The sequence below is a fragment of the Pogona vitticeps genome, chromosome 3 (genome assembly GCF_051106095.1).
Source record: "Pogona vitticeps strain Pit_001003342236 chromosome 3, PviZW2.1, whole genome shotgun sequence".
NCBI classification, from domain to species: domain Eukaryota; kingdom Metazoa; phylum Chordata; class Lepidosauria; order Squamata; family Agamidae; genus Pogona; species Pogona vitticeps.
Window position 1 is genome coordinate 53,132,064 of NC_135785.1, and position 14,073 is coordinate 53,146,136.

A 14,073-nucleotide genomic window follows, 5' to 3' on the forward strand; every position below is an offset into this window, starting at 1 on the left:
GCCGGACAGCTATTCCCCCTCGCAATGCGAAAAAACATCGGTATGCGATCGCATTAGCGATCGAAAAATCCCCATCGGTATGCGGATTCATCGTTAAACGGTGCACTCGTTATGCGAGGCACCACTGTAGATGTGATCAGTGTCCTGTATAGCAGTGGTCCTCAACCTTGGGCCTCCAGATGTTCTTGGACTTCAACTCCCAGAAATCCTGGCCAGCAGAGGTGGTGGTGAAGGCTTCTAGAAGTTGTAGTCCAAGAACATCTGGAGGCCCAAGGTTAGGGACCAGTGCTGTATAGGATCACAGACGTACAGTACTAATATAGACATTAGTTAGTTAGAGGGGCAACTTTTGGGATCAGGCACTGTGTTTGATATGCTACATAATTATATGCTAGCTTATGTACTATATAATTAGAACATAACATATCTGTCTGTTTTTGCAGGGAATGGGTCTTGTAGTTGCTCAGGCATTATCAGAGTACAACCGGTAAGTCAGTTTAAGACATTGCCTGATTTAACAACTCCACACTAAAATTACTAAAGCAACAATTCATTTAAGCAGACAGTAGCAGTTGAAATGTCTATGTTGTGAGGTTGTATATTCCTGTGGCCAGTCCTCTCTTCAAATCAGTGCTAGTTTATGCAAAACAGAACTAGTTCAGAGTTGCTTTCAACTGCATTCATTTTCTTCTTGCATAAGCACTGTTGGCAGTATCTCTTTGTGAACTGTCCTGATCAATTTTCTCTTACTCTCTGATGGAAAGTGAAGTCAAACACTATGCATTCCTTCTGTAACAACACCCATTCAATTTAAAACAGATTTAAATAATAAAAAATATGTAGCCACATAGAACCTGATATAGAGAATCTGCTCCAAGATTTATCTAATTTAATTCCATGTTCCATCACTATTATGGAATCAGCTGCTTGAAGGGAAAGCACAAAGCTTTCTTCAGAGAAGACTATGTAATAAACATTTGTTAATTCTCATTTCGCAAATTTCTGTACACATAATTGGGAGTACTTACTGCTATCTCCTGCATCTTCATAAGTCCTTGAAATGGTTCCCAATTGTAGAAGAGTTGAGAAGCTCACATGGATCTTTAGCAGACTGAAACTATTTGTTCTCCCAGAAGGTTAAATATTGTAGATAGGAATATATGATTTATTATGTCTTTTTATATATATATATATATATATATATATATAATCCTAAAAAAGGATGAAATGCAGCTTACAGTATAAAAAAGGCTAGAGCTAGGGCAGATACTTTATGTATAGAAGGTCCCAAGTCTTTCGGAGGTTCTTGAGTTAGCAACACAGGTGCTGGAAGGTGTGTGTTTGTGTGAGTTAAGTTAGCAGTTCCCTGGGACCTATATTATTTAGACAGTGATGGGATAAATGGACTCTTGGCTTGACTGAGCAATGTGTAATTTCTTTATACATCCTTCCTAAAATAATCTGCCTGTCTTTCTGACAGGATAGAACAGTTACATTTCCCACTAGCAGCAAATGCATGTCTTCTCTTTTAATGTCATTCCTGTGCTTTTTGGAATGACATTAAAAGAGAAGACATGCATTTGCTGCTAGTAGGAAATGTAACTGTTCTATCCTGTCAGAAAGACAGGCAGATTATTTTAGGAAGGATGTATAAAGAAATTACACATTGCTCAGTTAAGCCAAGAGTCCATTTCTGTGCATTTTCCCACCAACCTAGCGGTTCGAAAGCATGTAAATGCGAGTAGATAAATAGGGACCACCTCGGTGGGAAGGTAACAGCATTCGGTGTCTAAGTCGCACTGGCCATGTGACCACGGAAGATTGTCTTCGGACAAACGCTGGCTCTATGGCTTGGAAACAGGGATGAGCGCTGCCCCCTAGAGTCGAACACGACTGGACAAAAATTGTCAAGGGGAACCTTTACTGTGCTTTTTAAATTAGCTAGTAGCATAACTAAATGGAAATGACTTTCTTGCCTGCAGCGCTGTTTATGTAAATATCTTGTTATGAATAAAAAACTGTTCTTGTTACATAGATTACTTCTGTTTGAATTCATCTTCCATATGCAATAATCTCAGACAAAGAGATTAAAAGTAGATAAGTGAGTTAGGTATCTGACTGTGGAGTTGAAGGTTGGGAGTTCAATTTCCCATGGTGTCTTTCAAGAGAAGAGCCAGCCTCTGTAGCTTTTGGCAAACTGCACTATCCTAGGGTGCCCCTAGAAGAAGGGAATGAGATCTACCCTGTTCTAACATCTGCAAACACTACCTGCTAGTTACGTTAACACACTGCAGTTTTCTATTTATTACAAAGCAATTATTTCTGTACCCTTTCAATTCATTCTTTTTTCTTATATTTACACTGGACTTTTTATCAGTTTGTGAACACATTCAGCTTTCAGGTATGTTGTGGTACAGTGACCTTGCATTCATATTTGGCTGGAGCTTAGTGTTTTGCAGTGACATTTAGTAAACGTGCTCAAAATACAACTCTGTTTTCAAAATACGTGTTGTTTTTAAAATACATTGTATATTTTCAGGGCTGATTTTTCCATAGACTTTTAATTACAGTGGTGCCCCGCATAGCGACGTTAATCCGTTCCAGGATTAACGTCGCTATCTGGATTCGTCGCTATGCGCGCGCGCGGGGGAGAACCCATAGGAACGCATTAAACTCCATTTAATGCGTTCCTATTGGGGAAAAACTCACCGGTAAGTGAAGATTTCCCCCATCCGGCGGCCATTTTTGCTGCCCAGTAAGCGAGGGCAGGGCGCAAAAACGCTGCGGGCGGCCATTTTGGAACCGCCGATCAGCTGTTTTCTAAACATCGCAATGCGAAGATCGGTAAGCGAAACGCTTACCGATCATCGCAACGCGATGTTTAGCCTATGTAAACATCGCAATGCGATCGCATTAGTGATCGCAAAAAACGTGTCGCTATGCGGATTCGTCGTTAAACGGTGCACTCGTTAAGTGAGGCACCACTGTAGTTTGACACTCTATACCAGTGACGGCAAACTTCTTTGGGACCGAGTGCCCAAACTGGGGGGGGGACCCACGATGGCAGGTGGTGCTGGAACTGGAAATGGTGGTGACGGAACCAGTAGTGGCGGCGGAAGGGGGAATCTCGGGCACAGAGGTGCCTTGAGACCCCACTCAGGATCCTGGCTCACCGCCTATCGGGGCTCTAGCACTGCGGCTGCAGCCGCCTGCTTAGGTTTGGCTGTGGGACGGAGGGGGGAGTAGTGATCTGGCGACTTATGGCTCGTGTGCCCACAGAGAGGGCCCTGCATTCCAGCTGTGGCACGTGTGCCATAGGTTCGCCATCACTGCTCTATACATTCCAAGTTTCACACCTTGACAAAGGATTTCTCTTGAAGGGGGAATTGTATTGTATGTTTTCTCTGCTCTCTTGGTGAACACCTAGAATCCAGTAGCTCTCTGATTAACTAAACTATGGTAGCAATTACAGTATAAAGCAATCAGACTTGTTTTGGAGACTTAACATGATGTAAACAATGCTAGACTGTTTGACTATGAAGTCTTGCAAGATGGCTTATCCCTTCCCTTTTATTAATACAAAATCCATACATTCTCCCCATATATCTGTAAATTCATCCTTACTTATCACCCTCAACTTTAGTAGTACATGTTAGCTTATTATTAATACCGTGTTTTCCGGAAAATAAGGCAGGATCTTATATTAATTTTCGTTCCAAAAACGCATTAAGGCTTATTTTCAGGCAATTTTTTTATGTACAACAATCTACATTTATTCAAATACAGTCATGTCATCTTCTGGTTGTAGCACAATGGTGGAGGACGGGGCTTCACTTAACTGGGGCTTATTTTTGAGGTAGGGCTTATACTACGAGCATCCTAAAAATCATACAGGGCTTATTTTATTTATTATTTATTTATTTATTTATTGGACTTATATACCGCCCCATAGCGCTACAAGCACTCTCCGGGCGGTTTACAATTTTTAATTATTCAGGCTACACATTGCCCCCCCAGCAAGCTGGGTACTCATTTTATCGACCTCGGAAGGATGGAAGGCTGAGTCAACCTTGAGCCGGCTACCTGGGATTTGAACCCCAGGTCGTGAGCACAGTTTTTAGCTGCAGTACAGCGTTTTAACCACTGCGCCACGAGGCGCAGGTTAGGTCTTATTTTCGGGGAAACAGGTAGCTTTATCTGGAACTTCCCTGCCCCAATCATTAACTGAAAATTATACCCTATTTTCTAGTTTCTAGCTATAATCAATCTTGATGCTGTTAACAAGTTGGAAATACTTGTCTGATTATGTTCTTCCTATTCAAATATAGATAAAATTGCTATTTTGGGACATACAGCATATTAATTATTTCATTTATTTCATTAAAAATAAGTTGCCAAAATTTTTCTATAGTCTTACATCCCTACCACATATGAAATAAAGTACCTTCTTTTTGGCACCCTGTTCAGCACATCCTAGAATAGTTAGAATGTGTTTGATTTAGTTTCACTGGACTTAAGTACTGTCACCAAACTAACATAATGTATAAACAATTATTTCAGCCTTACTTTCTATACAGTTCTATGCCTTGTGAGCTTTCTGTGAGCTTTCCCAGTGTCTTCCTTCTCCTTTACAGTCTACCACACAACTCCCCATTCTCTTCTTCTTTCTCCCCCAATAATAGCAACCTTTCCCTTCTTCTGCGCCATTCTACTGTTTAGCCCCCTTTCACAGCAATCTGAGGCTGTGATAGGCTGAATCCAAGAGAGGGTGAATGCCAGTGCTGTCTGTCATGGGGTGACAGGAAATAGGGTGAGTGGAGATGTGTGTGAGTGGATCTAGTTGTGAATGGTGTGTGCATATAATCTTAGAGCTTTGGATCCACCCACCACAGGCATGTAGATTTTGAAAAGTCCTGCAAAAGGGAGTCCAGACAGCTAGAGAAAGCTTCCCATCTCTAAATCACAAAAGGTTCCAGGTTGCTGGGCTTAGATATACAGTGGTGCCTCGCATAGCGAGGTTAATCCGTTCCGGATTAACCTTCGCTGTGCCGAAACATCGCTGTAGGGAACGTAAAAGCCCATTGGAACGCATTAAACTTAGTTTAATGTGTTCCAATAGGCTGCAAAACTCACCGTTCAGCGAGGTTGCTCTATTGTGGCAGCCATTTTCGCGCTCTCGGTAAGCGAGGGGAGGGCGCGAAAACGCTGCGCGCGGCCATTTTGGGGCTTCCGGCGGCCATTTTGGAGCCGCCAAACAGCTGATCCGCGGCATCGCTTTGCGAAGATCGGTAAGCGAAACGCTTACCGATCTTCGCAAAGCAATTTTTGTCCATAGGGGCCATCGGTATGCAATCACATTTGCGATCGCTAAAACCTAATCGCTATGCGATTTTGTTGTTCTACGGTGCGCTCATTAAGCGAGGCATCACTGTATTATGAAGCCAGTAGTTTTCATGCATTACCTGTACCACCGATGTACAGTATTGTAGTTCTTGAGTGTATAGACATTGCCAGGGAAATGGCTGATGATTTTCTTTATTTAAGAGCCATACAGAGTAAAGGGTTGAAGCTGATTTTTAGCAGGGCAAAAGCAGCTCCTTTTATTTGTTTGTAACATAAGGATTCTTTTATGTGTATCTTTAACAAAACATCACTGGAGTGTTGGAAGCTAGGAAGGTTGTTGCATTGGTTTCAAAAAACAGGAGGTAATAAGAGTAGGTAGAGTATCTTTTATTAGACCAATTCCAGGCAGAGGAATATGCATGCTTTAAATTTTTAAAGACTTTCTTATTTGGGGAAACTATACTAGCGAAAGATTTTGTTTGCTCATTATCCATCTGATCTAATGCACTAATCTTAACTGCTGTCTGGAGATTTCATCTGTGTTTATATATTTAAATGTCCTTCTGAGAAACTGGCCCAGTTGACAAGAGTTGGCAGTGGATTCTGAGATTGTGCATTTTCTTCTCCCAGACTTTTCTGTCTTTGTTTATGTAAATTCCCATCATGATTCTCTGGTCAGTCTTAACTATGTTAAAGCATTACAAACATGACATAATGAACATTAATGAGGATTTGCTAACGTGCTTTTAACTTTAGTTTCAAATCATTAAAAGGCAGTTGTGATTGGTAATAACCATCCTGAACAGAAGTGTTGCTGTGCTGCTTCATGATTGCAAAGGCAAGTGGCAAGGGATGGACATATGTGCTCAAAGGGACAAGGAGAATGCAGTCCTTCTGTTGTCTTGAAATTGTTGAAGGGATCACTAAAATTACTTGTACAGTGGTGCCTCACTTAGCGACGTTAATCCGTTCCAGGAAAAACGTCACTAAGTGATTTAATCGCTAAGCGATTTTAAAAAGCCCATAGGAACATATTAAAACGCGTTTAATACGTTCCTATGGGCTTAGAAACTAAACTTAAGCGAAATTCCTCCATAGCGTTGGCCATTTTGGGTGCCTCTAAAGCGAGGCAAAATAGCAGCCGCCATTTTGGAACCACCGATCAGCCGTGCGAAAATGGAGGCTTTGCAATGATCGCAGGGAAGCGATCATCGCAAAGCCCCCATTTTCGGCCAGCTGATCGGCGGGGCTTTGTGATGATTGTGGGGAAGCGATCATCGCAAAGTGAATTTTCCCCACGGGCCATCGCAAAGCGATCGCTTTTGCAATCGCAAAAACAGCGTTGCAAAGCGATTTCTTCGTTATGCAGAGTGATCGCTATGGGAGGCACCACTGTATATTGACCTTGAATGTGAACTTCTACCACCTATTGTCTACAGATTCCTTTAAAAGCAGAAAGGTGGGATAAAATATTTTAAATAAATGAAACAAATAGAATGAAGAATTTGTGGCTGCATCTGTTGTTCTTTTTTTTTTCCAGGCAGTACAAAGACAAGGAAGAAGAACATCAAAGTGGTTTTTTCTCAGCTTTGACCAACATGGTAAGAGCTGAGTGTGTGTTGCTGGACAGTACTTGCAACTTGAACAGCCCAGTCCAAATCTGTGAAAGGAGACATAGGATACTCCTGTGTATGGCATAAGAGGCTTAGGTTGAAGCTCAAGAGAAAATATGTAGTACAGTGGTACCTTGCTAGATGATGACCCTGCTGTACGACAAATCCGCAGGACGGTGACTTTGTTGCAATCACTATAGTGATCGCAAAATGATGTTTTCTATGGGGGATTTTTGCTTGACGTCAATCAGGTCCGTGCTTCGCGAACCATTTGTTCTCAAGACGACGATGTTTTCTGACTCTGCAAAATGGCTGCCCTGTGTTTTCTGGACCCATGCTTTGCAGGGCAGCTATTTTAACAGCTGATCGGCACTCAGAAAATGGCTTCCACTATGGGCGGTCTCCGCTGGACGACGAGGTAATTTCCCCATTGGAATGCATTAAATGGGTTTCAATGCATTCCAGTGGGGAAACTGTTTTTGCTGGATGATGTTTTCGCTTAACAGCGATTTTCCTGGAATGGATTATCGTCGTGGTGTGGGGCACCACTGTATTTTAGCGTCTGAACCAACTTATTGGCGGGAGATCTAAGTAGATTCTAAAGTTGTGCAATGCTGTTTATTTCCACAGGTGGGCAGCATGTTCATAGCTGATGCTGATGAGAAAATCTCAGTTCAGTGAGTATATTAATCAGATGACAGTTTGACTTGCTGATTTCAAACTGTACCACTTGCTGACTTGTTTTAGACTTGCTCTCAACTTGAAACAAAGCAAGAGAAAATGACATGATCAATAGCCAATACTGGATGTGCTACTGCTTCGTCTACTATATAAGTAAATAAGCAGATATTGTAGTTGCACTTTGACTGTATCGGGTAGAGTATTTCTACTGTTACACTGGGAATAAAATTGAAATGGAACAAGTAGGCAGAGGAATTGTTGTAGACATCTTTGAGATGTAATTGTGCTAGGGTAGGAACCGGCAGCTTGTTTAGCACTTGACAATTGCATCAGGAAGGTTGCCACATTGAGATATACAGTAGTATAGAACAAACAAGCAAAAAATACCTGATGATTTTTGATAATTGTATCCTGTCTTTTGGGGGCAATATATTATTATGGGCAGAGGCCTTTCATCTCCAGCTGGTCTTGGAGGATAATGACTTTAAAAAAACAATCCATTCCAGTCTGGCTTCCAGTCTGGTTGTAGAACGAGAACTGTTTTAGTCAACCAGATGGATAACTTAGATTCCGTGCTAGATACAGAATGTGTAGTTTTGATGTTTCAGTGGTTTTTAGTAACCACTAGAGTAGTTTTCAGGACTGTTCTCCTGGAGTGGGCTTGGATTTGGAATGTTTTGGATGAAGAGTTTAAACTTGTTTGACACTGGATTGTACTGCCTTTAAAGGATCCAAGTTTGTGTTTCAGATTTCTGAAAGTAGATTGCTTCTTTATCAGATTAGAGATAAGCGAATTGTGAGCCTATCCATTTAGTTTTGACTTTTAAAGAGCTAAATAGTTTGGAATGAGTTTATTTCGGTGACTACCCGCATTTGTAGTAAGTTACATAAACATTAAGATCTGCCTCAGAGGCCCTAGTTGTAGGTTTGCTATAAGATGGCTGAGAGGTACAAGAACTGGGATTTTTCAGTGCTAGCCTTCAGACTGTGAACTTACTCTGCATTGAAATATGCACACCCTCCTTGTTGCTAGTTTTAAAATTGATGAAAATAAACCACCCACAACTCATTCAGGGTTACTTTCCCCCAAGATAGATTTAAAAAGATGAGTTGCTTTAAGAATTAGGCATTACTGTTTGTTTAAGAATGCTACTGCTATTGTAACTTACTTGTTATGATGGAATGTGCTGCTTCCTGGATGCATTCTGTTTATGTTTTGATTTATTGTGTGCTGCTTTATAAGGACTTCCTCCTAAAATAAAATGTTGTTGTTTAGTTGTAAAGTCGTGTCTAACTCTTCATAACCCCGTGGACCAGAGCACGCTGGGCATTCCTGTCTTTCACTGCCTCCCAGAGTTTTCTCAAAGTCATGTTGGTAGTTTCAATGACACTGTCCAGCCATCTCATCCTCTGTTGTTCCCTTCTCCTCTTGCCTTCACACTTTCCTAACATCAGGGTCTTTTCCAGGGAGTCTTCTCTCCTCATGAGATGGCCAAAGTATTGGAGCCTCAGCTTCAGGATCTGTCCTTCCAGTGAGCACCCAGGGTTGATTTCCTTCAGAATGGATAGATTTGATCTCATTGCAGTCCAGGGGTCTCTCAAGAGTCTCCTCCAGCACCACAATTCAAAAGCACCTATTCTTCAGTGGTCAGCCCTCTTTATGGTCCAGCTCTCACTTCCATACATAGCTACTGGAAAAACCATACAGTAGCTTTGACTATGCAGACGTTTGTTGGCAAGGTGATGTCTCTGCTTTTTAAGAAGCTATCTAGGTTTGTCATCACTTTCCTCCCAAGAAGCAGGTATCTTTTAATTTTGTGGCTGCTGTCCCTATCTGCAGTGATCATGGAGCCCAAGAAAGTAAAATCTGTGACTGCCTCCATATCTCCCCCCTTCCCCCAATTTGCCAGGAGGTGATGGGACCAGTGGCCATGATCTTAGTTTTTTTGATGTTGAACTTCAGGCTATTTTTTGTGCTCTCCTCTTTCACCCTCATTATGAGGTTCTTTAATTCCTTCTCACTTTCTGCCATCAGAGTGGTATCGTCTGCCTGTCTGAGGTTGCTGATATTTCTTCCGGCAATCTTAATTCCGGCTTGGGATTCCTCCAGTCCGGCCTTTTGCATAATGTATTCTGCATATAAGTTAAATACGCAGGGGGACAATATACAGCCTTGTCATACTCCTTTCCCAATTTTGAACCAATCAGTTGTTCCATATCCAGTTCTAACTGTTGCTTCCTCTTCCACATACAGATTTCTCAGGATAGATAAGGTGGTCAGGCAGTCCCATTTCTTTAGGAACTTGCCATAGTTTGTTGTGGTCCACACAGTCAAAGGCTTTTGCATAATCAATGATAAAATAAAATACAACCCTGCAAACAGATAAACACACAATTTGGCCTTTTGATTCTAAATGGCATACCATGGCATGACCATACTTTATTCTTTAGGCCTTTTTCCTCTTTAAATGTATTTATCCATCTGTAGGGGAGCAGTGGCAATCAGGGCAGGGTGCTGTATATGAAATATAAAATGCAGTGTATTAAAACTAAGTGTGATAAAGAATGAAGAGAAATTGATTGGTACAAAACAAAGTGATTCTATTAGTGCTTATGAGTTGGGTGTAGATTTTGTCAAGTATCTAATAGGTTTGAAAGCCTAAAGGAAGATACTATATTCTGAAAGGATCTAGCTTTCTAAAGTGAAGATTTTTTTTTGTTGGGTTGAGTGTTCAAATTTGCCATGTGTTCCAGGTGTAAATTTATATTGCTGAAACAAATATGTTTCTCTTATATGCTTCTTGTAGAACGAATGAGGCTATCCTTTTGGCTCTTTATGAAGCTGTTCACTTGAATCGAAATTTCATCACTGTATTGGCACAGGTGGGGAAAATTTTATATATATATATATATATCTGAAGATGGGAGTGGAAAATAAACTATAATGTAGCAATTCTAACAGATCATGGAATTCATCTTATATGCAGTTTGGTATGCAAATATGGGGCTGGTTCATAGGCATTATGAATTCAACAACATCAGGAAAATGAGAAGTTATTCAACCCTGATCTAAAATGAAGGGCTTTGAGTAGTTCCATCTGTTGACTGATGTCCAGTACTGCCCCTTCTCCTATTTAAGTAGAACATTGGTTTTGTCTCTGATCTTTTTTGTTCTATTTAATCTAATAGTGATGACAAATACTGTGTCATTTGCAGCCATTGCTGTTTGGTCTCTTATCATCCCCTGTGGTGCAGTGATGCATAACTTTCTTCAGTGAGCACTTCAAGGAACAGTGTATTTTTATTATTTTACCAGTATGACTCTTCTAGGATTGGGCCCTGTTCCTGTGTGCTGCTTAATGCTACTGCAATTAATGCCTTGTTAGTTCTTTAAATCATGTTTAAATGTTTCTGAACAGAATACAGCTACTACTATGGTGGCAATACACTTACATCACTCAAATTAATGTTCTGAAGACCTTGGGGTACTACATTCATTTTAATGATAAACTTTGCTTCTGATGTGTGTGCACATGCTTTCCATGTATGTGTGTACCTGATGTTTGAAGTCCAGATAAAATATGTTTAATGCTGTGTGTTTGAATAGGCTGCAGCTCAAAGCATAGCTAAACAAGGTAGATGTTGGTTTCACAGCATTTTTGATGACATATGCAGGAGTTGTTATAGTTTTAACACATAATGTTGGATGTTTTATTTTAGAACTGCAGTGCTAGTATCTCACTGCTAGTTGGTGCTGTTATCCTGCAGCTGGAAAAGGAGTTATAAAACCCTGTAAAAGCAACATTTCCATTTTCTTCTATAGAAATAGAATCACCTGCAATATTTTCCATGTGCAGTTTATTTCAAAGCTTCTGTTAGATGGTTGTTGTGAGTTTTTCGGGCTCTTTGGCCATGTTCTGAAGGTTGTTCTTCCTAATGTTTCGCCAGTCTCTGTGGCCGGCATCTTTAGAGGACAGCACTCTGTGCTTCCGTTAGATGCTGATTTCAAAAACTGGGCCTGCCGTAGTAGGCTGCGTGTTCCCTCACAAGATATGCTGATAAGAGCCATTAGTAAATCTGACTTTCCAGATCTCAGCCATGACAGGCTTCTGTGTGCAATTTAGTGAAATGTTGTATAGCTAAAAGCAGATTGGGAGCTCTGGAACACATTTCAGATCATTGCACTGCCTGCTGCTGAGCGAACATTTGGTAGTGCATTGAAATGAAAGGCACTTGGTGAGACAGACTTCATTACTTCACTGCTGGATATAAAGAGGAATAGTGGGCTAATTTGAAATCTTGCCCATGCTCATGGATAATTCTCCCAAGGGAGAATACAGTTAAGTCAGAAATTAGATGGGGAGGTACTGGTTGCGAAAAAGTGCAAAAGGCAACTATTGAAAGAAGGTAGAGAAAATGAAAACAAATAATATTATTTATGAGGTCCTCTTCCTACCTGAAACACCTAGTTTAAGTGGCAAGGTGGCAACATGATGCATCACCTCATTCTTTAAACAGGAACATGTTGAGAGGGTGATGTAAAAACATGGAGAAAAATCTTACTTCCTCAGCAACTGTGTTTTTTTGGAGGGCCAAAAATCTTTAAAGGTACACTTTCCCTTCTTTTGTGTACAAACGGCAACAAAATGACAGATTTCATGTGGGCATTGCAGGTACAGTCAGGTAGTGAAGAAGTAGGACCAAATGGTACTTGACAAAGTGTAGACTACACAGAAATAGTGGCCTGGAATTAAAATTCCATTGCTCCTGCCTCCCCCTTGAAGATAAATGTTCTGGTTTTCCAGTTAAAAACTGGAAATTCTATAGAACCTCAAATAACACTCCAGTGAAATAATACTTCTTTAGGATTGAGTGGAATGCTGTTTTTTAATACAAAATTTTAATTACTAAACATTCCAGGAAATTTGTACTGGGAAGATAACAGTAGAATATAAGGCAGTATCCTTAATGATTGTGTAAGACAATCTACAGAATTGGACAACGGTAACTTCTGTGCATGCGACTGATAAAATATGTCACTGAAATTCATGATACATATCTGTACCCAGTGAATGCTGACTTCTTCATTCAAGGAACACATGGGATGACCCTCATTGCTTGTGTATTGCAATGCCCAGAATGCAGCAGTTTACAGTTCTGGATATAGGGTATACTCACAGTTTCATTTGTACAAAATTAAGGATTTTACATTTTCAAATATCATAAATATGCCAAATAATACAATGTCTTGTACTGATAATTTATAAATGAAGTATTTTACAATGCGAAAGCATTAGGAGAAGTTTATTTGGTGTGCATACATTTCAGTTTTGCCCCCACCCCCTGTTTCAAAATATAATATAATTTATCTATGTCTGCTGTGTTCCTAGAGTCATCCTGAAATTGGATTAGTGACAATGCCAGCAAGCCCAGTTCCAACAACTCCAGTCACTCCACTCGGAACGACACCACCTTCTTCTGATGGTAAGCTGTTTCACCTTTTCTCTGGTAGCCTGTCACATGTCTCTCTTCTGAGGAAGGAGCCAATTGGCCAGTCTCCTTGTGGAGAGCTAAGGCTTCATAATTCAACTAGATTTTCAACTGAGACCTTGTTATTAGCAAGAATTATCCACAGTGTGAGGGTTTTGTGTGGCTTGATCATAAATTGGCCCCAAAGGAGGATTTTCCTGAGTGTGTGTTTGTGACATAGGAAGGTAGTTGTCTCTAAACGAGAGGCAATATGCAGTTTCTTGCACAAAGTTGTTGTTGGTCATCCTGGAGAAAATAGGTTCAGTTGTCTATACCTGATTGCACAGATTTCATGAGTGTATGTTTTCACTGGTTTATGCATCACAAATAGCTGAATGAAAGAATGTAATGAGGTTCAATAGCTCAGTTTATCAGAGTCTCTTACTCTCTTATTGCTGCTATTCAGGTCACTCTGATATCCTGGCAAAGGAGTATTCTTCTCAGAGGATAATTCTTTTTGGTTGCTATGGATATCAAAAGACTCAGTTTTTTTTAAAAAATGTCTTCTGCTTCTCTGCATATGTATTCCATATGATGCTGGAGGTGGGAGCTGCTTAGGCTTCTTTCAGATTGCTCATCGCTAATGTATCCTCCCACACATATTTTCTTTATAGAGCAGGCAAAATTATGCTTACCTTCAAAACTCTCTCATTTACATAGACAAACCCAGACAGTTGCAGACAGGCATAGTGAGTGCTGTCTTCTTACTGCTGGGAGGTTGATTAACAGTGATCTTTTTTTGTCTCGAACTGCCGCCTCAAAATTCTTAACTACTTCTGCTTTTTCTCTCTCCTCTGTCTTGTGGCAGAATAGGAATCTACTTCATCTTGCACCCCAACATTTCTGCCTAGTAGCATTATCTGCACTCTCTTTATGCGGAAGCCTCTCGATGTAATAGTAAAATATT

At 40.6% G+C, this 14,073-nt stretch overlaps 1 protein-coding gene across 6 annotated transcripts in view; it reads left to right on the forward strand.

Annotated features, from left to right (window-relative positions):
• ARMH3 (armadillo like helical domain containing 3) overlaps positions 1–14,073 on the forward strand; it is a 169,181-nt gene that overhangs the window by 25,330 nt on the left and 129,778 nt on the right. For all 6 annotated transcript variants that reach the window (XM_020790836.3, XM_020790834.3, XM_020790839.3 and 3 more), the window contains 5 exons: positions 444–487; positions 6,884–6,944; positions 7,587–7,633; positions 10,445–10,520; positions 13,028–13,121. In XM_020790836.3, the coding sequence (XP_020646495.1) occupies positions 444–487; positions 6,884–6,944; positions 7,587–7,633; positions 10,445–10,520; positions 13,028–13,121 (322 nt within the window). The remainder of the gene's footprint in view (positions 1–443; positions 488–6,883; positions 6,945–7,586; positions 7,634–10,444; positions 10,521–13,027; positions 13,122–14,073) is intronic.